Raw genomic sequence first — 25,070 nt, 5'->3', positions numbered from 1 at the left:
TTTTCACTTGTGCAAAACTAGAAAGCAAAGGTGTGATTATGCCAAATCAATTCTTAACAGAAATCATTTTGCAAATTTTCACTTGTGCAAAACTAGTAAAGGCCACTTCAAGGAGCCAATAGGACTGCAAGGGGCCTATTTTACTTGCATGAACAATGCAGCACCCAAATCCTACATTGTGATATCAAGCCACAAAAACATCTTACTAGATGACTCTTATAGCCAGAATCCTTCTTTGCAGGATGTCAAATGGTCACCACTCTGAGACACAAGTTATCAAACATTTGGTGTGCTATACGAAAGTGGATATAATTCAAAAAATTTCTTTGCAGGATGTCAGTCAATACCCAATTAAAATAGCTAACTCAAAGAGAAAAGGAAGGGAGCCCAAATTTGTTGTATTTTTTTTTTTTATAAAAAGCTAGTCTATTTTTGTCATTATAGTGTATTTCAACTCTCCAAATTATGAGCCCACCCTTTGGCAAAGCCATGATACTTCCAAAGAAACCCTCCATCTTCACTTCGTCCAAACCAGATCTTTTGATTAGAGTCGTCCTTGAATGTTGTTAAGGTCGAGGCTAGCCCAGTTTTTGAGTTTCTTTCTTCTTGGTTATTCTAGCAAGGCTAGTGGCGGTCTTCCCTGTTTGTTGAATGGGTGTTAGAGATCGAAGCAACGATCTCTGCCCTTTTTGTTTTTATTCTCACTATCTATGAATGGTTTCTCTTGTGTTTTGGTTAATCATGAGGGGGCTTTCTTTTGCTAAATTTTCTCTTTCTTGTTTTTTCTTAGTTAGCTAGATATAAGCTTTTCTCTCTCTCTCCTTGGTTTAGTTCTCATTTTGATTGTTGGTTAGATTTTAATCTTCCTTCTGAATATTCTTAGTCTAGGGTTTCAAATTTGGGGGGTTTTGATCCCTTTATATTGATCTTTGTAATTTGTTTTGTTATTCTGGGTTGAGCTTCATTTTCGGGTAATTTAGTTTAGTTTAAATTCATATACGTGCATTTCTTACCTCTTATGTATATATACTTTTTATGCAGTATTACCTTTAGTTTTTCATTCATATATGTAGGTTTCTTCTTTTTATGCACTTGAAAATATAGTGAACTATGAATTTATTAGATGTGCATATTTAAGGAAATGATTTGTGTATGCACATTGGAACTATTTATGATATATGAGTATTCAATAATGGAGGAGTTGAACGTGTCAATAAAGGAAGTTGTAATTGTGGGATCCCAAGTGCAAAGTGTAATTTATACTATGAAAAATATTTAATTTAATTTTGACTTTTGTTACATAATTATGTAAGATTTGTAACTATATAGTTTTATATTTTTAAATTAATGATAATTTCTTTTTGGAGGTATTTATTATTTTAATAGGATAACTAATTCTTACTACTTTTATTTTGGGTTTGTAACCTCCATTTTTTTGTGGCACTTTATAACCTCCAATTAATTTAACTTTTTAAATGAGATTATTATGATACAAAAAAAAAACGTTTCTATTTGAGATTATAATTACAATTTTTAAGTATGTATTGCAAAATAACATATTATCTATCTTTTTTCAAATTTTTAGGTTATGGTTTCAAAATTTCTATTAAATTTCTTTTGTGCATTTATCTTATTTTTAATATGAATTTTATCATGACTATTATGAGTGTAGACTTTAATTTTAAATGATCCTAGTGCATTTTGACATTATTAATAATTTTAATGACAAAATGGTTTGAATACTTTTTCTACATTACTAAAAAAATTTAAGTAGTTTTGTGACTGGCCTTATGCAGCCTTTGGTTTATTTTGTGCATGTTTAGGCTTGTCTAGTGCATGTTTGTGTTTGTTTAGGCTAGATTTGTGCATTCTCAATCTAGTTGTGCCTTCTCAGGCTTTGCGTATATCTTCTTAGACTAACAATGACACAAACAGTTATAGAGACATCCGAGATAAGTATTTTTAGAATAATATTTAATTCATTTTAAAAAGTTCATCTTACATAAATACTTTTGTTTTTGTTTTGTTATTATTATAATTTTGCTAATATCCTTGTACCAAACTATTGGGTGGATACCCCAAAGTCCAAAATCACTTCTATTTTATCTTTAAGTTTACTTATCTTTGTTGGGTAAGAGGTAACTTATCTTCGTTGATTTGTGATGCATATATTTTATTGGCCTAAAGAACTAATTAGATTTAGAGGTGACACATCCAGTTTTAGGGATTTCTTAGATAAATCTTAGTTTTTTTATTTTAAAATTATTTAAGAAAATATTTTTTCAAATATCAAAATTTTTAAATCATATTACTGCTATCAATATTTACTATTTGATACTAATCATATTTTATTTTTATTTTGTAGGTGTTCATTTGGTTAGATGAAATTAAGTTTCAGTATTTTATTTTTTTAATTTTTTATTGTTTAATTTCTGAGGCATCTTTGTATATTTTTTGGCTAGACAATAATGTTAAATTGTAATATTACACCTTTTCAATTTAAATAATAAAGTTTATTCCTGACAAAAAAATAATTGAAATTGTAATATATAAAAAAAGTTAAAGCAGTCGTACGTTTCTCTTATCAGCATCATCAGTAGCAGTAAACATGTTTTCCATGCATTTATGCTTCATAAATAAATTGGAAAATCTCAGCTTCTATGCTTCATAGTACTAATTAAAAAAAATGCTAGGCATATTAAAGATGAAATTTTTTCACTATATATGCATAATAGTGTGTATAATTACTAAATAATACCAGCACTAATTAGTTTTTCAAATTGGTGCTAAAGTTTCACCAAGTACCAAAAATACCCCTCTTATTTTTTCCCACCCAAAATTTTTCCCTCACAAAATCTCTCACACTCTCTCTATCTCTCTATTGCTCTCAATCCCCCAAACCCAAACCCAAACCGAAGCCAAACCCCAAAAAGCAAAACCCAGAATCGATCTCACCCTCTCTCTTTCTCTTCTCCGAAGTCGGCCACCCAGAACCCGTCGAACCTGTCGAACCAACGACGACAACGAAGCTCAAAATCCACGGCGTTGAACCCGTCAATCGAACCCATATTCTCATTAAGGTAAATTCTTGAACCCTCGTGATGATTATTGTTGTTTTGATCCCTTTGAATCTGGTGGTGTGGAATGGGTATGGAAGTTCTTAGGTCTGGGTTTTTCTGTGGTTTTTTCTAGGTTTTAACCAGTAACTCGATAGGTTCAATGAAGGTTCGATAGAAGCTCGATTGATTTATGGTAATATATGAAACTAGCTCGATAGGCTCGATTATGGTTTGATAGTAGGCTTGATAGGGTAGTTTGAATGGTTCGATGGTGGATCGATAGGAGCTCGATGGATCTATGGTATTAGATAAAAAAGGCTCGATAGGTTCGATAGTAGGCTCAAAGGATCTGTGGTATTATATTAAAAGGGCTCGATAGGTTCGATAATAGTTCGATATTAGACTTGATTGTAGCTCGATGGTTATTTATGCAGACAGATTTTTCTTAGCTCGATAGGCTCGACACTGGCTCGATAGTCTCTATAGATTTAGGTTGTTGATATTGCTCGATAGGATCGATAGTTGCTCGATATGGTATGTTGCAGCTCGATTATAGCTCGATAGAGCTCGATGACAACTTATTTCAGTTTTTTGATGATTTTTTTTTGAATTTTTTCCCGATTCTGTTTTCTTACCAATTTTTTCTCATGTTGCAAAGGCCTAAGTTGCTTATTCCGTTTAGTGATCACTTTCCTGGTCGAGTGACATATCGGTGTAGTAGCACTTTAAATCACATTAAGACTAGATTTGTGGACCTGTGGCTGATAGAAAGGGCTAAGGAATCCCCTTTCAAGCAGTTCTTTTTGGATTCGGAGTTTAATTTCTCCAAAGTTTTGGTGCATCAACTTCTGTTGAGGAAAATTTCCCACAACAACGAAGATGAGGTGCATTTATTCTTGGGGTCGAAGTCTTATAGATTCGGCATGGGAGAGTTTTCCTTGGTGACGGGGTTGAATTTCAGTACCTTCCCGTCATCAGAAGAGTTGGAAGAGCGTAATCTCAGCGACCGGTTGATAAAGGAGTATTTCAATGATGCTGAGAAAGTAAAGCTCTCAAATGTGGACCATGCTTTCAAGACTTGTACTATTGTGGAAGATGTGTACAAGCTTGGTCTATGTTTGTTGGTTGAGAGGGTTCTGAATGCCATAGAGAGCAAGTTGCACATATGGTGAGATATTCTGAAGATGGTTGAGGACGTAGACTACTTCTTCAGTTATCCATGGGGGAAGTACTCTTATAAGAGGCTATTGCAGTCTTGTAAGAAGGACATGGTGAAGCAAAATGCCAACTATGACAATAAGAAGGATGCCAAGGTGCAACAAGAGTCCAAGTACAGTATGTATGGTTATGCCCCGACCTTACAGTACTGAGCATATGAGGCTATCCAGCAGCTTGCGACAGAGCTTGTTGTGAGCTCGGGAAACATGGTCTCGAGGATGCTTAGTTGGTCACATCGGAGGAATAAGGATTTCACCAAGTATGTCATCTCACCGATGTTATCGAACAAGAATGTAAGTTATATTTTATTGACATTAAACAATTATTTTTTATCTATATGCTTATCTTTTATGATTATTTGAGTTAACCAAATGTTTTATGTTGTTTGCAGTTGATCGTCCTTCCGATGTTGAAGCCTCGACCATTAGAAAAAGACTATTATTTGTCATTAACAGAGGGAGATCTTCCCCTTCATCCTGGGCTTGGCCAAGATCCCTCGGAGGCTGATGAGGAGGAGGATGCAACTTTTGAGAAAGTCACAGAGATAGTTTCTCAGGCAGCCAAGATATTTAATGATGCTGCCCTAGAGGAGGAGGAGGTTGCAGGTTCCACCCCTCTTGTTGCCCCAGCCCCAGCCTCAGCCCCAACACCAACCCTAGCCCTAGCCCCAACCTCAGCCCCTGAGCTTGCCGACTTGATTGAGCGGTTGGACAGAGTCAAGGGTCGACAGGAGACCCTCTAGAAGAACCAGTCAGTGATCCTGGACGCAGTCAGTCAGATCCTGACATTTATTAAGGAGAAACCGAGGGGCTCCAAGGAAGATTCAGACTCAGAGTCACTGGATATTGCTCGGGACTATGTTGATGATCCAACCACACCTCCTACCATCATTGTGACACCTGATGCTGCGACTCTAAGAGTCATTATTGTCAACCCTGAGGATGTTGCTGGGGTTAGGTTTCAGAGGACTCGACGCCAAAGATGCAAGCCAAATTGGTTTGAGGACTACACTGATCCCACGAGGAAAAGACCTCGCACTGATGCAGCTACACCAGAAGAGGAGGCTACACAGGTGCTGGACCCTCTCAAGAAGCCAGATCGCAAACAGTATAGGATAATATCCAAGTGACTGCTTGGAGACATCCCTAACAAGACCCCGAGGGATGTAAAGTCTGGGAATCATGGTCCAATGTGGTTTCTTATGTGAAAGACACCCCAGTCGTGGCTCAATGATGGGGTAAGCCATTTATACCTAATGACTCGATAGTGGTAGAATTTATGTTTTATTTTCAATTTTACAAGTTCTATTTTTATGGACTCAATATGAGCTCGATAGGAGCTCGATGGGGGGTTACCTGGATCGATATGACTCGATAGTGGCTCGATAGGGGTGTTAAACTAGGGCTGTTGTTTACTATTTGAGATTAGCTCGATGTGAGCTCGATGGAGCTTGATAGTAGATTGATAGGGTTGTTGAACTAGGGTTGTTGTTTATTGTTTGAGATTAACTCGATGTGAGCTCGATGGAGCTCGATAGTAGATCGATAGGGGTGTTGTTTACCGTTTGAGAATAGCTCGATATGAGCTCGATGGGGCTCGATATGGACTCGATGAGCTCGATGTTTAGTTCAATATAATCTTGAAGATAACTCAATTTATTCATTTATGCATCATTTTTTAGCCATTTATGATGGTCTTTGCTAACTTTTTATATCGTACTCTCTTTGTAACATATTGATGCGGCAGAACACATGCTTTGTATGCGTCGCAAGTATTTTCCCAATACATATTGACAGGATGCAGTTGTGATGAACATTTATTTCTCACAAGTGATACCTGCCCGATATGATCAGTACAAGAAAATTGCCGATAAAACAAAGTACACGTGGGATTCTGACGTTATGTCCATGTTGACTGGCATCGAGCAACAATTTCTGGCATCTTAGGGAGGAGTTGAGGATGTATATTGGTTCCAGAACTATGAACAATAACATTGGTTTGCCATTGAGGTTTCTATTTCTAGTTGGATTCTCACTGTTTATGATTCGGACAACTCGGTGATTAGTGACGCAAAGCTGGAGGAAATTATGAATCCATGGTGCTTTTTGCTTCCTTTTTTGTTGATGTGGAGTAAACTGTTCACTGATAGCTTGATGTTGAGTGCTAAATAATGAACCGTAATAGATGAATGATCTCAAAGTAAAATTATAACTCGAATACTTTTTTAGGTGGTTCAAATGTTAAAATCCTTCTAGTCCACCAGCCAATATTATTGGTATCTCTCTGATATTCTTTACAGGGTATTTCTTTACAAATTAGAAGCCAACCCTCTGCAACTCCCAGGGTCTCCCTATTTATAGGGAGAGGGCACCTGGGTGTTGGCAAAGGAGGTCATCCCGTGACCTTCTTACCCATCATGTCACTTTTGTGACATTCATGATTAATTCCTAAACCTGACAATGAAGTGTGGTCTAATCAATAGGTAAGGGGGATAATGGGCCGCGTGGCCCAACCCAGTCGTGGGTGCCTAAACACGCATGTTTATGCTACGTGTCCGAAAATTTAGGAATGGAGTATACACGTGATGCCTGATATATGCATGTTTACATTGCGTGGTTGACTTTATAAAGGGTCAGAGGTGTCATCTCAAGCTTGTATCCCGAGCTTGATATAGTCTCAGCCTGGGGTGTCCACACTGCTGACCCGACGCCTCAGTAATCTCATTAAACCTTTGGTTACCTCGAGCTAGAGAGGTAGAGCCTTGTAACAGCAGCTTCGGGTAGGTGTCTTGTACGTGGCTGATAGAATTATGCCATTTCTCAGCTCGCTAATAACCCGTGGATATTTAGGGCGTACATTTGCAATTTAGAAGCTAACATACATATTATTGAGTTCATATCGAGCTACTATCGAGTTCATGTCAAGTTGCAATCGAGCTCATCGAGTTTACATCGAGCTTAACATAACTTTTAAGAAAAATCAAAGAAAAAAGAAGGGAACACAAGCTAGGTTATTAATACAACAAGTCCAAATGGAAAAAAAGAGTTTATAGCCTAGCTTTGCATGTAGCCCTATTGTGGCCAAGACCACCACACATACTACACTTGCGCTCTTTGCGAATGATTTCACCATTCGATGGAGTGCAGTTTGTCTTCCTTCTTCCCACCTTTTTCTTCTTCGGTCGACCAACTGGTTGTTTTCAAGAGGAACCCCAACTTGCATTTTCTCTATGTTCTCGGGAACTTCCCAATCATCTTCTTTGCCAGTTGGGTAAATTGTTTCCTTGTAAGACTCCCTCCACATCTCAGTAGTGTAATATGGGAAACACAATGAGTAAATGTTGACACCGCACAGGATGGCCGCAGCCACACAATGAACACAAGGGTAACCCATAATTTGAAACATGCAACATGAGCATGATTTGGTCATCAAATTCACCTCACCATCACCTTCTGGGTCTACCACATGAAATTCGATATGTCCAAGAGGATGGACTTTCAAGTACCTTGCATCATTCGCAATGCCTGAGACATCTTTCTCATTAATTGTTGCTAATTTGGATGTGCACTTCAGTACCTCCTCACAACGCACAACAAACCATGACTGAATTGTGAAACGAATGAATTCCACAGAAGTAGTGACTGGGAAGGTTCTTGCGTCTCTGGTTTTGTTGTTGAAACTTTCAGCATAGTTGCTTGTCATTACATTGTATCGATTCCCAGGAAAGTAAGCACGATTCCACTTATCAAAGCCAATACCCTCAAGATATTGAGCTATGGCAAGATCCATTTGCTTTATATTTTTTAATAACCTGTGAAATTTTGACTTCCGAAATGCATATGCCGCATTCCACATCTCCTTGTGACTGTGATCAGTCTTGAACTTAGCGATTACATTCATACTTATGTGATGGTAGCATGCACCGTGGTAGGCATCAGGGAAAACCAACACAAGAGCATGAATAATTCTAGCATGCCTGTCTAATACAAAAGCTAGATTATCAACAACTTCAATGACTTCCTTCAATTTCATCATGAAATACTTCCAAGAAGCATGATTCTCACTGTCAACAATCGCAAATGCAATTGGATAAATGTGGTTATTCACATCTAATGCGATAACACACAACATGTGGCCACAATACCTTGACTTCAAGAAAGTGTCGTCCATACATATAACAAAAGTACATGATGTACATCCCCTTCTACAAACTCCAAGTGAGAAGAAACAGTAAAGAAAGCAGCTGTCATCTGTGACAAAATCAGTTATTGTACCTGGATTCTTTTGCTGCAACATGTACAAGTAAGAAGGTAACTTGGAGTACGATTCTTCAGGTGTCCCCCTGACATACCCGAGTGTCTTCTCTCTGCATCTCCAAGCCTTCATATAACTCCTATCGATCCCAAAATTATTCTTCATATCCTCCTTTATGTTGTTTGTTGGGTAGCTAGTGCCATTAGTAGCTTATTTGTTCTTGATAAGGTGCCTAATGACCCAAGGTGCTTCTTGACAGTGGTATTTCTGTCGTAATTCTAGTGAGCAAGTAATTACACTATTACAAATAGTGATCTCAAACATCTCCGATCGCGCTACTTTTTCCCCTCTTATTCTCCAACCACAATCAAGATCCTTGCAGGTGATATACAACACATCAGTACTAGACTTCTTAACCATAAACTCAAAATTATTCTTCATTGCAAAGAGAGCCACTTTGGTTTTCAATTCCATCTTGTTCTCAGGAGTCTTCCCAAGGTGTAGTTCTCCCAATGGTACATCGAATGAGGGTCTTTTAGATTGACTAGAAGCTATGATATCTTATTTTATAAACATGGGAGCAATCCATGTTCTGTGATCTTCTGTTGAAAATATTGGAACGTTCCCTGTATTGTTATATTCTATTCCACCAGGATGACTAGAGTTGGTGCCAAGTGTTCGACGTCCTTGACTTGGTGGGTTCGCCTGTGCAATAGGACGTATTGGTTGTTCTTGTGCTTGTTTGACTTGCAAATCATCAGACATGTCAATCGGCACTTCTGCACTATAATATGCCTTTGAATTGTATCCTAGGTCCTCATTATGTTCAGCTACTAGATCTTCATTCACATAGGGGTTGAACTCATACTGGTTGTCCCTCAGGTCACCAATAGGACATCCTAAAGTACGTGCTGCTCCCTCAGGTCCAGGAGCCCTTTCTTCGAGGTTGTGCGACCTCGTTTGGTTCCACAGGGTTTGGGGGTTGTCCCAAGAGGCTGTCCAGTTCTGAATCCATGTCACCTGAAAAGCATGAGGTATATTGGTCAAGTCGAGAATGAAAAAATCATACACATTTCTATAAGTAAAAATGACTAAGTGTCAAGAACCTATCAGGAAGACTCACTAGAGCTCGAACTTGGGGACCAAGAAATTCCCCTGTCTTTTGATGAGGCTATGGGAGTCCCCTCCCTAAAGGTAGGGGACATCCTCGAGAGGTCCCTATAACTGTTTGTAACGCCCCAACTCCTGGGACCGTTACGGTGTGCCCTGTAAACAGTGCTAAACTCGCTAATCGAGTCGTTTGGCCAAAAACGTGAACTAAGTATGATTAGCAGTTTAGGGATTAAACATTTTGGTTAAGATGTAACGTTTCACTAGAACGTTTAATTTATACATTGGGATCCTGAAAATATAATTTAAGAGTTTATTACAGAAAATATTTACAACAGACCGTTCTAAGCGGCAAAACAGGGTTCAACCCTAGTTCCACTTTAAACCTCGACTGTGGCGGACGAGCAGCTGCATATGTACACGTCATCACCTAAGCTCTCCAACTCAAGGATGGTCCATCTTCCTCTTGCCTTTACCTGAACCACGTAGCACTCGTGAGCCAAAGCCCAGCAAGAAAACACAATATAACATGATATAATATCAACTAGAACCATAGTAACCATTTGGAACCAATGGTCCATCCAGATAGGTGACAATAGCCAAAAGTCACAATAATGAGCATCGCTCCCTCTAGCCACGTGACGATAGGGTCACCATGGCTCAACTGATAAGTGTTCCTTCATAAGCTTGGTTAGGATAGGTGCATGGTGATTAGTCACTAACATAACCCTCCTCACGACTCTAGAGTCGAAACTATGGACAACGTCTCTTAGCCATGTGACAAACGGTCACCGGGGTCATATACCTTGGCTATAGTCATCTGGTCGTAGACCAGGCAAGCACTTATAGTTCTCATTGACCTTCCGGTCAGTCTAGCATTAATACCCCATATGAGTCATTCAATGCCGACCTCGATTAGATCCAATCTTTAATCGGCCCGGCGCTCACAGCGCACTGCCATTTCTGACCCTCGGGTCGGTAAAACACGACCAGTGCTCAGCCCGTGGTGAACTCAACTAATAAGTCACAGCTTCACAGACGGATCTGACACCATTGTCGATTCTGACTAATAAGTCAACGCCATACACAGGTAAGCCATGCCACCAACATACATCACATGTCCAATGTCCATAAACAAGGTATTTAGCATGCTTACCAACAGATACCAGTACAATTAGGACTATGCATTAACACAGAGGCTCAAGCTCTGAACGATATCACATCTAGTATACAAAGCATGTCCTATTCACATGTTTCTTATGCACCATATGCAATATATTCAACCATCCAACATGCACCAATAACAGCCATGCATGTCACGTTTAATAGTCAACCAACATGCATCAAGAATAGCCATGCATGTCACACATAATAATCAACCGACATGCATCAATGATAACCACGCATGTCATACTCAGTAATCAACCAACATGCATCATCATAGCCATGCATGTCACGTTTACACAGGGTGCAGTTTTCTTACCTCAAAGTCGAGCTAGAACGATTTAAAGAACGACCTTTGAGAACGATCAACTTTTAGTCCTTTAGCGGTCACCTAGCCATAACCAAATATAAGGTATCATCAATAAAAATGATCAACATAAGTTCCCAAATCAATATCTAGCCTCCGGGACATCAATCCCCACTTAACCGGGTACTAGGTTCAACCCCGAGGCCTATGGCTTGAATCCCCAAGCTAAAAACATGTTTTTGGTCAAAATGGCCTTAAGGGTCGCGACCCTCCCCTGTTGCGCCATGGCGCGCCCTCAAACAGAAAGGCTCCCCCCTGCCAGACGCCAAGGGCCGCGGCGCTCCCCTGCTGCGCCGCGGCGCCCAGCCCAAACCAGCCAAGTCGGCCACACGCACCAGAATTTTCCTCTGTGCGATATCTTCTCAAACCAGTCCTTCAAACCTTCATAAAACCTCTTACTAACATACAATTAAACCCCTAGACAACACCCATAACCTCCCCTCATCAAAACCAAATCCTATAATCCATCAAAACCCCTTTGAATCCAAACTTCTAACAAGAATCAAAAGCTGAAAACCAAAGCTTGAAAACAGAGCACCACCTGAAGTAAGTGACTAGAACTCACCTTGGAACCTGTTTTGAGTCCCCTTTAATGGTTGTAATAAGTCCCCTAGCTGCCACCTTTGATTTCCTAGCTCAAAACCCCAAGATGGCCTCAAGAACACCAAAGAGAATATGGTGAGGGATGGTGTACGGGTTGAAGAGGACGAGAACTTTGTTTTGCCCTGTTCTTTCTACAACCCTCCTAAGTCATATATATCCTTAGGGTCAAAAGACCATAATGCCCCTAAGCCAAATAAACCCCTTTAAAGGCTTCCAAGGGTAAAATCATCATTTCCCGCCTATCTCGTTAATTATAATTAACACTCTCCAATTCCCGCTATTCTCAATATCCTCAAACCAATAATTCATATCCCGTTACCCTAAAATCCCCGGTAACGCTATAATCATTAATATCACCCCGAGACTCACCCCGAGCCCCGAGCTTAAACCCGTTATGACTAGACCGAACACTTACACCCCATGATCGTCTCATGTCGATAAGCTCGAACCAATCCGCCTTATAATGTGGCTATATTAATTAATCACAATCATGCACCCAGAATATACAATTACGCCCGCAGTGGCCAAATTACCAAAATACCCTCACAATAATAAATTCTCCCATAAGTATGCATTCACCATCATATAATAATATAATTCACGTAAACATGCATATAACCATTAAATACTATAATAAATCACTTATGGCCCCCCCGGCCTCCTAATCAAGGTCCTAAACCTTATTAGGAAATTTGGGGCATTACACTGTTTGTGCCGTATTGCACTGCTACCTCATCCTAAACCTCATCTAGGATATACATGGTTTGGTATTTACCTAGCCAACTATCAAACCTATGGACTCTAAGGTCTGCCCTTGACCATGCTAAGAAGTTATCCATGGGGTCCTCGAAGAGGATCATTACGTTAGGCTCGTGCTTAAGTAATGACAGAGACCACATGGATGAGTCGAGCACGACTTTACCTCTTAACGAGCTCGTTGAGGCCTCATCTTGTGCCTCATTTTCTGAGCCTGAGGGTTCAAAGGGGTGAGGTTTATGGGCTCGAGAGCTTTGACCAGTGTGTTTGCCTCTCACAGGGAGCTTGGTGGTAGGCACGGGCATGTATTCCCATCTCGCATACTTGCGGTTGCCGGAGTCGTCAGTGGTATCGCCTTCTTCTAGAAAGTTGCACAGCCGAAGCTTATCCTCGTGAAGAAGGTAAGAAAGGGATCGTCGACCATAGGGGAGCTTGAGGATGGCTTCCCTAAGTTCCCTTATGGCATCCGTAGGCTGAGGATGATGGTAGGTTGCTATATAAAAGATTTGAGTAATTCAGCCGGGCTTGCAAATTAAAAGAATATTTAACCAAAAAACACGAGGAACTTACGAATTCTCTGAAAGGAGTAGAATCGAGAGGGAGCGAGACTGTCTGTCTTGAAGAAGGCGCTCTTGAAGTTCGAAGGGTGGTTTGGAATGTCCTCAATCAGCTGCTTCTCTTTCAGGTAGCTGGACAGATAATAGAACCCATCCCCGCTGTTGACGCCGTTTTTCGTCAACAATGAAATAAGAGCACGAAAACAATAATCAGTTATGGCCAATATAAATATGATAACACAAATGAGATTTTTTACGTGGTTCAGCAGTTAACTCTGCCTAGTCCACGAGTCTTTTTTATTAAGACTTAAGATGATTTCTGGAAATCCTTTAAGAATGAATTCTCCAGAGCTTCTTTCAAGATCACCCAAATTTTCGTCCCTTACAATGGTACATGACCTCTCTATTTATAGAGAGGATTTCAGAATACTATCCCACATATTTCGGGAAGTTATTATGTATATGCAAATAAATTTAATGGCATTCAAAGCCTGCAATCCTATATACAAGGAAACGTCCCCTGAAGATCAGGGGGCGTATAACTGAACAATTAATATCCCTTGATTATAGGGGATTTATAGCAATCAATGTAGACCGCGTCTCTCATTGATGATTCACTAAGATATTCAAAGTTATTATTGTTATATTATTTCATGTAATATAATATTAGATTAAATAATGTGACAAAATGTGATTTGTCACACCTTGTAACATATTATTGAGAGTCACAAAATTGGACTAATGTGTGTGCCCAAATGTGAAATATTTTGGAGTTACAAAATCAGTTACAAATTTGTAACTCCCAAATATTACCCAATAATGTGTATATTATATGTTACACATTTGAGATTGGATTTCATAAAGTCATGATGATATATGACTGTTGAAGACATGTTTTTAACTCCCAATAGGTGTTTGGAGGTTACAAAATCATGTGGGAAAGGATTTGGGACGTTTTGGAACGTTTTGGAAAAATGACATTTTTGTGCTGAAAATGGCCTGTGGCCGCGGCCACTGAATTTCAGTGGCCGCGGCCTGGGGGACAGAAGCTAGTGGCCGCAGCCACTGAAAAGTCGTGGCCGCGGCCAGTGAGGCTGACAGCCTATGTGAATTTTTCAGTTTTTTCCAAATTGAACGGTTCTAACATCCCAAATAACTCCCAAATCTCCATTTTAATTCCATAAACATCCAATTAAACATTGGTAACAGCCATGGGGGTTGGTGGAATTTGAAATTCAAAAGGGTATCTCAAACTCTATAAATAGGAGCCTAATGCTCACTTGTATGACACACCATTTTTCATCCACAAAGCACTTGGCTGAAAAATACACCTTGAGGCTTGATTATTCCAGAGAGCTATTTCCTTGAGAGATCCCTTAGTGCTTAGAGAATAGGGGAAAATAAGCTTTTGGACAAAGGTTTTAAACCTTGTTCATGTTGGTGATCCTCATTACTCTACACTTTGGTTGTGTGAGAGTTTGTGTTTTCATTCTTTTGTTCTTCTTATTTACTTGTATTGTTATAGTATTGAGTTTGTAATCTTCTTCTTCTACATCTTTTGATTTACTTGTATTTTGAGCAATTGAGTTGTAATACTTATTTAATCAATATTATCTTGTCCATTGTATTTTTGCATAGAGTTGTATTTGGTTTTTCCATAATTCCATTGAGCAATAATATATATTCTCTAACAATCAAAAGCTTATGTTACTTTTCAATGGAAGGAGAAGCCATAGAGATCTTGTGAGGATTCAACCTTGAAAAGATGGTAAGATAAGGTAATGTTCTTCTTTGGTTTTCTTAGAAGATCTAGTAGCTTTCATATAGTGATAGGTATGAGAAGAAGAAAATTTTATAAATGAGGTTCATTGTTTTCTAATCTCTTTTGTTTTTCAAATATAGTGGTTAGATTAGAAGATAATTCAACATCTTGAGTTTTATGATATGTGATTAATATGTAAATAATCTAGTAGATTATTGGGTAATATGCTAGCATGTCATATAATTGTGTTAATGAGAAATTATTAGAATAACAACTATATGGTATTTGTAATTCATGTTCTCATATTAATAAAGAGCCATATTAGTATGATATTAGTCATGTATGTTGACAACTATGTGAAATTATAATCATGCAAACATTTGTGAGATGTTAATATGTTTATCCTATATTATTGCAATGTGATGAGTTATCATTTATTTGGTAAATAAAAGGAATTATTTGAGAAATGAAATTTCCCATTTAAGTGTTCACCATCTCACTTTATGAGATAAGAAAAGATGAAACTAAGGGGTGTTACATCTTTTAATGGTTGTGTCTTGCCATTGCAAGAAAAATGGATCAAAGTGGATTCAAAAATTGTGGGATGACATGTTGACTCATTAGACTTATAGTCTAGAGTGTGGTCAAAGAAACTATTTGAGAATTATTTAGTGACAATAATTCTTAAATATTGAATATCTCAATGAGGAGACATTACAAAATTGGATAAACAATTTTGAATCTTTACACCAATGGTGAATAAAAGAAAACTTTATTCATTTTGGTTAAAGATGGTGATATATTTAAATTAATCTCGATGAGCAGATAATTTTAAACAAAACATAAGAAATAAAAGTGTTTAAATATATCAATGAGGGTTTATTTTCTTTGATTTAAAGTGTTTAAAAAAAATTGACATTTTCATTTTCATTTTGATGAGAAAATCAATGGATGTCAAATTGATGTTTTCAAAAGAATCTCAAAGAGACTCTTAAGAAATACACAAAAGTTGTTTAAGTGATTTTGACATTATTTAGACAACTAAAAATGAAAATTTGTGATTATTTGTTTGAGAAATTATCACATTACATTTGTGTTCACATTTTTATACATAAAAGTAAAAGTTGCTTTCAAATAAGTGTGCCTTGCTTTAGCAAGTAAATGAATGAAGATAAACATTGAGGTTTTTTTTTATCTATTGAGTGTTTATCATGAAGCTTAAGGACTCATGATGAACTTTGAGAATCATAGGTATAGATTTATCTTGGAGGATAAATGACTTATTAGAAATGAAGAGATTTTTATTTTAAAGTGATATTTTATTATCACTATGTGAGAAATGTGGGGGTGATGCTCCAAAGTTAATCAATTTATTTTGTTGTTAATCAATTGATTAATTTGGTCATCCTATCAAATAGGTGATTTGGAATTCCACATTCTAAATCACATTCGCTATATATAGAATGGATAAATCTAGACATGCTTGGTGTCTAAAGTTACTGTTTGTAATATTTTGATTCAAGAAGGAATCAATTTAAAACATAAAGGAAAATTTTAGAAACAAAGAGGTTTCTAGAATTAATATTCAAATGTTTATCTTGGATATTAAACTATAAAATAGTGGAGGTGTTTACTATAGTCAAAATCACTATTTTAAAGAGGTAACTATTTTAATCAAACTATGGCTAGCAACAAAGTTTGAATAAAATAATGAGAGTGTCTAAGTATGCATACATGAGAAAAGAAATGATTCAAATGGAATTATTTCTACATCTCAAGGGGTGGGACTTAGACTCCCTAAAGAGATTCACGGTTGATGGTAACCTATCTTAATACTAGTAACCAAACTAGTATTAGGTTCAATAGGTAATAACAAGTCAATCAAGTGAATAGTTAGTAGTACTCAAATTTTGTCCCATCTGAGATATGAGTACTAGTGTGTTACCAAAATGAGGGTTAAAACCGAAAGGTTTTTTAATAGAATTCAGTCTTGAAAAGACAAGTATTTTAGGGTAACAAAACACTGTAAGAGTTCTACCTATATAAACCTAGGGGTGGTGCCGCCCCTCATGAGAATTGGGAGTCATTCTCAAGAAAAGTCTATGAATGGAATGTGCACATGGCCATTAACGGTGCAAAAGCGAGACATTGAGGTCTCAAGTGAACATAGCAAAGGTGTGTGTGTTATCACCAGCTTGTTATCAAGGGATAGTGGTTCAATGCTTCGGCAACCAAAATTTCAACAAACTTTGTGATAATTACACTAAGGTAAAATTCAAGTCGAAAGACATTTTACTTTATGCACCAATGCAAAGGTTTCTATAGAGAGTGATTATTTAATCAAGTGGGGGAATATTATATTTTAATATAATGTTTGATTGATTAAATAAGTGTTACAAAAAGTGATTATTTAATCTAGTGGGGGAATGTTATATTATTTCATATAATATAATATTATATTAAATAATGTGACAAAATGTGATTTGTCACACAAATGTGATTTGTCACACCTTGTAACATATTATTGAGAGTCACAAAATTGGACTAATGTGTATGCCCAAATGTGACATATTTTGGAGTTACAAAATCAGTTACAAATTTGTAACTCCCAAATATTACCCAATAATGTGTATATTTTATGTTACACATTTGAGATTGGATTTCATAAAATCATGATGATATATGACTGTTGAAGACATGTTTTTAACTCCCAATAGGTGTTTGGAGGTTACAAAATAATGTGGGAAAGGATTTGGGACGTTTTGGAAAAATGACATTTTTGTGCTGAAAATGGCCTGTGGCCGCGGCCTGGGGGACAGAAGCCAGTGGCCGCGGCCAGTGAGGCTGACAGCCTATGTGAATTTTTTATTTTTTTCCAAATTGAACAGTTCTAACATCCCAAATAACTCCCAAATCTCCATTTTAATTCCATAAACATCCAATTAAACATTGGTAACAGCCATGGGGGTTGGTGGAATTTGAAATTCAAAAGGGTATCTCAAACTCTATAAATAGGAGCCTAATGCTCACTTGTATGACACACCATTTTTCATCCACAAAGCACTTGGCTGAAAAATACACCTTGAGGCTTGATTATTCCGGAGAGCTATTTCCTTGAGAGATCCCTTAGTGCTTAGAGAATAGGGGGAAATAAGCTTTTGGACACATGTTTTAAACCTTGTTCAAGTTGGTGATCCCCACTACTCTACACTTTGGTTGTGTGAGAGTTTGTGTTTTCATTCTTTTGTTCTTCTTATTTACTTGTATTGTTATAGTATTGAGTTTGTAATCTTCTTCTTCTACATCTTTTGATTTACTTGTATTTTGAGCAATTGAGTTGTAATACTTATTTAATCAATATTATCTTATCCATTGTATTTTTGCATAGAGTTGTATTTGGTTTTTCCATACTTCCATTGAGCAAAAATATATATTCTCTAACAATTATCTTATATCGCCAAGGCCCTATTCACCCAGGTCTCTTATTGACTTCCCGAGACCACATGACTTCGAACTCATACGTGTGTCAGGCTCGGAGCCCTAATCCGAGGCCATCCCGAGAACAGACGTACTTCGGGGTCTGTCTTTCGACCTTGTGAGGATCTCGAGGCTACCATCTTCAAAGTCGTCTCTGCTTCGCAGGCTCGATGCCTAGACTTCGGACATGTTCCAGACTTTACGAGTCCATTCATTATGAATCCAGCTTTCGAGGTCACAATTCTTATGGCTCGAAATCTGGGTGTAACATTTTGCCCCCTCAAAAGTATTTGTTCGAATCCTATGAGAAGGAAACTTTTGAACTACTATCTTCGAGAACCGCACCGTCACATACTTGAAAATGGACACGTGTCAGTTGGGTATTGCTCATTCAAGGTACTCGAGTACCTTGGAAATCCGCCCACGATCGTTCGTCTGCCACCTTTCTGGTACCATCATGTCATCAATCCCTATCCGTTGGATTTTATAAGGATTCTGTTCAATAGCTCAGATTAATCCTCTTTTACCATCTATATATAAGACCCCAGTCATCGTCTTCCTTTTATTTTGCACTCATCAGAAGAAAGAAAAGAGGCAAAACCAGAAACTATCCCTGAGAACTTTTTGCTTGTGCATGTTCTCTCAACCGAGGAAACAAAGGACCGCCAGTTTGTTCGAGACCGTAAGCTCATACCTGCAGCCTCTCCTTCAATCAACGATTTCTCTGCAATCGCCATCATTGTGTAAGTATCTGATTATCTTTTTATTTTCCATTATGCCAGTTTTTGTCTATGTTGTTCTTGTTATTTCTGGGAATGCACCAGTTTATTTTCTTAGTATGATACGCTAGGAAACTTTTGACCGATAGGCTTTCACGTTTAAGTTTCCATGCTAGGTTTAAATCACTGGTTCCAAATCCAGTTTTGGTGTAGAACAAGGTCTCTTTTTTCTGGGTTTCAAAATTTAAAAGACATATCTTGCACACCAAGATATCGGGTATAAAATCTTGGTTTTAAAGAACGCACGATACCCAAGATTACCATTTCTTGAATAACCGTCACCCTTTTTCCCTGATATTTCGGGATTTTCAAAAATTTATCCACTCCCCTCCTTTCCTTCGTAGAGTACACATTCCGACTCTTTAATCGGGTTTTTAGTATCGAGCTCGTTTCGTATCCAAGCATTCTCCGAACTTGTCTTGTCAAGTTCGCATTTCTTGAACCCTTGCATGCATGGCCCTCACCATTTTTTCTTTCTCGCTAGATGTCACAGAATCTGGAAAGACGGTGGGGGTCGTTGCTGGAAATCCCTTACTCGCCAAAAACCCCGAGCCCAGAGTCGCTGTTTGCTCGGAATCAACGTCTGATTCGTGAATACGATCTCATGCGCGAGTAGGAGGAAACCCGAGCTCACTATCGCCGCCAAATCGTCGAGGTCATAGAAAAGAAGAGGAGAACCCTTCGAGAGGCTCTTTATCCAGAATCTAATTCAGGGCCCAGGCCGATCCCCCTCGACCCTAGGTTAAAAGTGACCGTTGCGTACAGTCCGGGAGAGCTCCAATTCTCACTGATGGGGGAGCCTTCTACCTCGCAACCGAGGAGGGAATTCTTTGAGGCCGAGCACTACTGGAGCTCGGTCACCTCGATAAATCAGATAACTGATATCCTGGCCTTCCATGGTCTCAGGTTGTCAAGCTCCTTAAGGTGTCGAGCTCCAACCTCTAGTGAACGAAGCTGCTATGCTCCAGGGAATGGATACCCTGACAATAGGCTGAGGTATGCGGCATGGAGCCAGGAGAACATGAAGGCAGGAGCACTACTGCCTTTGAAGTCTTTCTTCAAGGACTTCACGGACTTCGTTGGGTTGGCCCCGTTCCAGCTCAACACTAATTCTTACAGGGTTCTATCTGCCCTGAGGTCGTTATACCACGAATTGAAGTGGAAAGGACCTTCACCACATGAGATTTTGTATCTCTTTTGTCTGAAAAGCAACCCCTCCCGAGCTCGGGGAGGAGACGGCTTCTACTATCTCTCGAGCTACCCCAAAGAGAAAAAGGTGTTTGAGGACCTTCCTAACCATCCACCTGACTTTAAGAAAGCCTTCTTCTGGACAGATGGCTTGTCCCCGTCTCGATGCTACTCATTCAGACAGATTCGTAAGTACTCCAACCTTCTTTATCTCTGTGCTCGGGCTTTTGTTTGTAGGTTCGTACTTAGTTGAAATGTGTCTTATTTTCCAGCCAATTTTCACCGTCCTACTCCCGACGACGCGATGAAGGAGCATAGAGAGACTCTGCTCCAACTCCCTTATGGCAGGAGGTCTCTTTCATATCTTTTGCATGAGAGTATGCTTCGAGCTTGCGGGCTTTTGGGAGATGGCCAGTCCACCTCGGATTGGTCCAACAAAAAGTACGACCACTGGGAGCTCGTGCCTTTGCCTACAGGCATCCTCCCTCCAAGGAGAGAGGTGAGGCCCCCGCCTCCAGCTCGCCGAAGAAGCCCGCCATCGGGGAACGAGGCTAACGATGAAGCCTCGAGCTCGGACTCAGATGATCAAGGTATAGTCATCCTTAGCTCGAAAATGCGGTCCCCCACATTATTAAAACACAAACCCGATAGGTTAGTCTTGTGCCCGGATGATAGGGACCACTTCTATATATGGACTTGGGTAGATGACCAAGTTCATAGGTTTGATAGTTGGCTCGGGAAGTATGACACTATGTACAGTCTGAATGAGGTGTGGGATGGGATAGCCGTCCAATATGGGACCAATGACTATAGGGACCTCTCGAGGTTGACGTCCACCTATAGGGAAGGTACTCCCCCCGCCTCTTCTGAAGATGGGGGAATTTCATGGTCTCCGAGCTCGAGCTCGGGGGAGAGTTCCAGTTAGGTTTCTTCTATCATTACTTTGTATATCTACGCGATCCTGAATCACTTTATATACTTTTTCTTTTTTGTTATGACTCACATTGTGGCGTGACTGTGTAGGCAAGATGGATTCCGACCTTGACAACATCCTCGAGAGTGGCGGTGCCAAGAGGAGCAAGCGTCCCGGGGGGGGGGGGGGGGTCGCGAAAGGTTGACCGGCCTGCCAAAGTCCCCAAGAGGTCCGAAAAAACACCTCCTCCCCCGGCTCCGCCTGTCACGAGCTCTATCGTGGCGCCGACTTCGCAAGTCGGTGCCTCCATTATGGCCGAGCCCCAACTTCCTATAGTGGTCCAGCCAACACTTGGTCCACCTCCCAGAAAGCCTTCTGCTTCTCGAACTCACAAGTTGTCAGTTTCTACTCACGTTGAGGAGTATGTAATTGACAATGCGGCTGGATCCAATGGGTCTATGCTGGGCTCGGATGTTATGTCCCGAATCGGCCAGAGCTTTAGCAGTTTCGACGCTCCTCACTGGCAATTTTTGAACAATGCCCGAGACTGCACTGCCCTCTACGAGAAGAGTATCGAGCTTGCCGCCGCGGTAACATTTCTTCTACTTCTTAGTTATATTTATAGACAGTTCTGGTGTTAATGGTGATTTTATCTTTTGTCAGACTCTTTCTGTTACTGCCCAGCTCAACTATAAATTGAACAATGAGATCCATTTGAGCAAGTCTTATGCTCAGGAGGCGAAGGATCTTCAACTCAAAGCAAGTGATGACCTGAAGGCAGCAAATGCAAAGCTTGAGGCAGGAGCCGAGGAGCTTAAGGCCAAGGCATCCGAGCTTGAGAAGCTGAATGCTAGGCTCGCGGAGCTTGAGAAGGAAAACACTCGGCTCCAAGAGGCTAACAAAAAGCTCGAAGAAGACCGAGTCGCCACTTTCAATATAATTGAGGGTGAAAAGGCTCGCCTCCTTGCTGAGTATAAAGAGAAGAAGGACCAGGCGGTTGATTTGGCCATGTAGAGAATGTGGGCCAATAACGAAGACCTCGATACCAGCTTCCTAGGTCCTCATGAGGCGAAGCTTCTAGATAAGTGGAATGCTCGGCTTAAGGCGGAAGAGGCTGCTCGGGAGGCCGCCTCCGAGGGTGCTCAGAAGGATAGTCATGCTATTCGTCCTGAGGGGTCCGATGCTGCTGACGTTGAGAAGGCCAAGGAAGGTGCTTCTTCTTGAATCTGATTTCGGGGGAAATCTCATCTTGGGGCTGCGTCCCCTTATTTTTGTAATTACTTTAATTTATGCCCGTAGGGCTGATACATCAACAATTTTTTATTTTTTTTTATTTTAATACATATGCTTTATATTTCTTGGTTCGAAATATTTTGCACATTTTATATTAAAGAATCCTATATGTTTATTTAATCGTACAAACATAGTTTGGATTTAGGCTCAAGATTCAATGCATTCATGCATCATTTACTCGAATTATCCGCTTCCGATCTTGTTATTTATCAAGGTCGAATATTACTTTAACCATGAACCTTAAAGTACTTGTATGGTGTGTAATGCAAACGGTTTAGTTATATCTTATTGCTTAGTTACTTTTTCTCGTCCTCAGTTATTTCTCCGCAGTTATGAGTTCGAAACTATTTTCCCATAAGATATTCCAGCCTCGATCTCGACTTATCTCGAAGTAGGTTTAGGTTCCAACTTATTGTCGATTAGTTTTAGCTAGTTTGTTCCAAACCTATTAAGGTCGTGTTTGGTTTGTAATCCATACACTTATATTTTTAATCTAGTTCGCATATTTGGTTATATCCAAACATTTTTATCTTTTGATAATTTGGTTACGTCCAAACTATCTAAGCTCGCGCATCTGGTTACATCCAAATACTTGTATGTTTTTGATAATTCGGTTACGTCCAAACTATCCAAGCTCGCGCATCTGGTTACATCCAAACACTTGCATGTATTTCGTGCATGTTATTTTATTTTTCAAGATGATGGTATATATACCAATGATGCCCCCTTAATATCCTATGAGTGTGACCATAGGTTATTAAATTAAGAGAGATTGCAAAAATAAAAAGAGATATAACATATTGAACGAAATAGATCTTTATTTGATGGAATTCAAAAGTAGACAAATTAGTACAGATAAACAATCATGGTTACAGGCAACACTCTTCCTGTACTATTGGTAGTAAGGTCTTAGGTGTTCGCCATTCCATGCTCGCGGTACCAGGCTCCCATCCAATCTCGCTAGTTTGTAAACACTGGGCCGGAGGACTAACTCTATCTGGTATGGTCCTTCCCAATTTGGCCCGAGCACACCAGCTGCTGGATCTCGTGTTGCCAAAAATACACGTCTCAATACCAGGTCACCCACACCGAACTTTCGATCTCGAACCTTTTTGTTGAAGTACCTGGTAGCTCGTTACTGGTAGGCAGCGTTCCTCAGCTGAGCTTCGTTTCTCTTTTCTTCAATCAAGTCTAAGGTTTCTTCGAGCTGAGTGTAATTCGAGTTTTGGTCATAAATGTGAGTTCGGATTGTAGGGATTTCGACCTCGATAGGCAACATTGCCTCACAACCGTATGCTAGAGAGAATGGGGTATGTCGTGTTGATGTTCGAGCTGTGGTCCTATACCCCCATAGGACTTGGGGCAACTCTTCGGGCCATCATCCTTTTGCTTCCTCCAACTTTTTCTTAAGTGAACTCTTGAGAGTTTTGTTTACAGCTTCGACCTGGCCATTCGCCTGAGGATGAGCTACTGACGAAAAACTCTTTATTATTCCATTTTTCTCACAAAAGTTGGTAAACAAGTCGCTATCGAACTGGGTTCCGTTGTCGGATACAATTTTCCTTGGCATCCCATATCGGCATACGATGTTTTTTACCACGAAGTCAAGGACCTTTTTGGAAGTTATTGTTGCCAACGGTTCAGCCTCCGTCCACTTTGTGAAGTAATCCACAGCAACTACAGCATATATCACACCGCCCTTGCCAGTTGGGAGAGAGCCTATGAGATCAATTCCCCATACCGCGAATGGCCATGGGAATGTCAACATGGTCAGCTCGGATGGTGAAGGTCGAGGAATCGTGGCGAATCTCTGGCATTTGTCGCATTTCTTCACGTACCGCTATAGGCACTCCCATACTTATGTTTTCCATGCATGAGTTCCATCCCCAATGACTCATAAACCCACCTATGGATTTGTGCCCTAAAATCTCCACTTGGGACACCCATTTCGTCACCACCATTCCCATTCCCTTTCCCTTCATTCTTTCCTCAAACCCACTTGGAAGTTTAGATAGCTCACCCTCATATCCATTGCTGAAACTGTCTAATCTATCTTCATCTCTCAACACCCACATAAACTTTACCCCACTCTGCTCCAAACCAAGAGCAATCTCTTTGATCTTTTCCTCAGAAAAAGTAGTAGTTGTTCCAAAAGATATATACAAGACACTGTTGGGCTCTTGTTTGTCTAGCCACTCCAATAAGCACTTGTCATCATCCCTAGCCTCCTTAAAGACTGTCGTTTGGTGCAAGGGCCCCACTGCCCAAATCTTCTTCTCTCCTTTGAGTACGTAGTTTGCTACATGTTCGAGAAAAGAGCCTTCAATAGCCTTACAAGAGTTGTGGAGCTGACCAACCTGACTTTTCATCTGTTCAAACTCACGTCTTATAAGTTCATAGAACTCATGCGTGTAACAAGATTCCATAGAGGGAATATTCTTTATTGGGATGATGTCGTACTGTCCTATGGCAGCGAATGCGTAGGTGAACATTGAGAAAACAGAGCCACAATTGACTGCATAGGCTTCTGCGTTTGGTAGAGAAACAAAATCTTGAACCACTGAAGTCAT

At 39.6% G+C, this 25,070-nt stretch overlaps 1 protein-coding gene across 1 annotated transcript; it reads right to left on the bottom strand.

The window, feature by feature from the left end:
- Positions 1 to 46: 46 nt before the first annotated feature.
- On the bottom strand, positions 47 to 25,070 carry LOC133833112 (zeatin O-xylosyltransferase-like). Its single transcript, XM_062263369.1, has 2 exons — positions 24,407 to 25,070; positions 47 to 171 (listed from the first exon to the last, which is right to left on the bottom strand). Exons 1-2 carry the CDS (start codon positions 25,068 to 25,070, stop codon positions 47 to 49), a joined length of 789 nt encoding a protein of 262 aa, XP_062119353.1.

Source organism: Humulus lupulus, chromosome 4, assembly GCF_963169125.1.
Source record: "Humulus lupulus chromosome 4, drHumLupu1.1, whole genome shotgun sequence".
NCBI lineage: Eukaryota > Viridiplantae > Streptophyta > Magnoliopsida > Rosales > Cannabaceae > Humulus > Humulus lupulus.
This window is presented reverse-complemented; position numbering and strand designations above follow the sequence as displayed.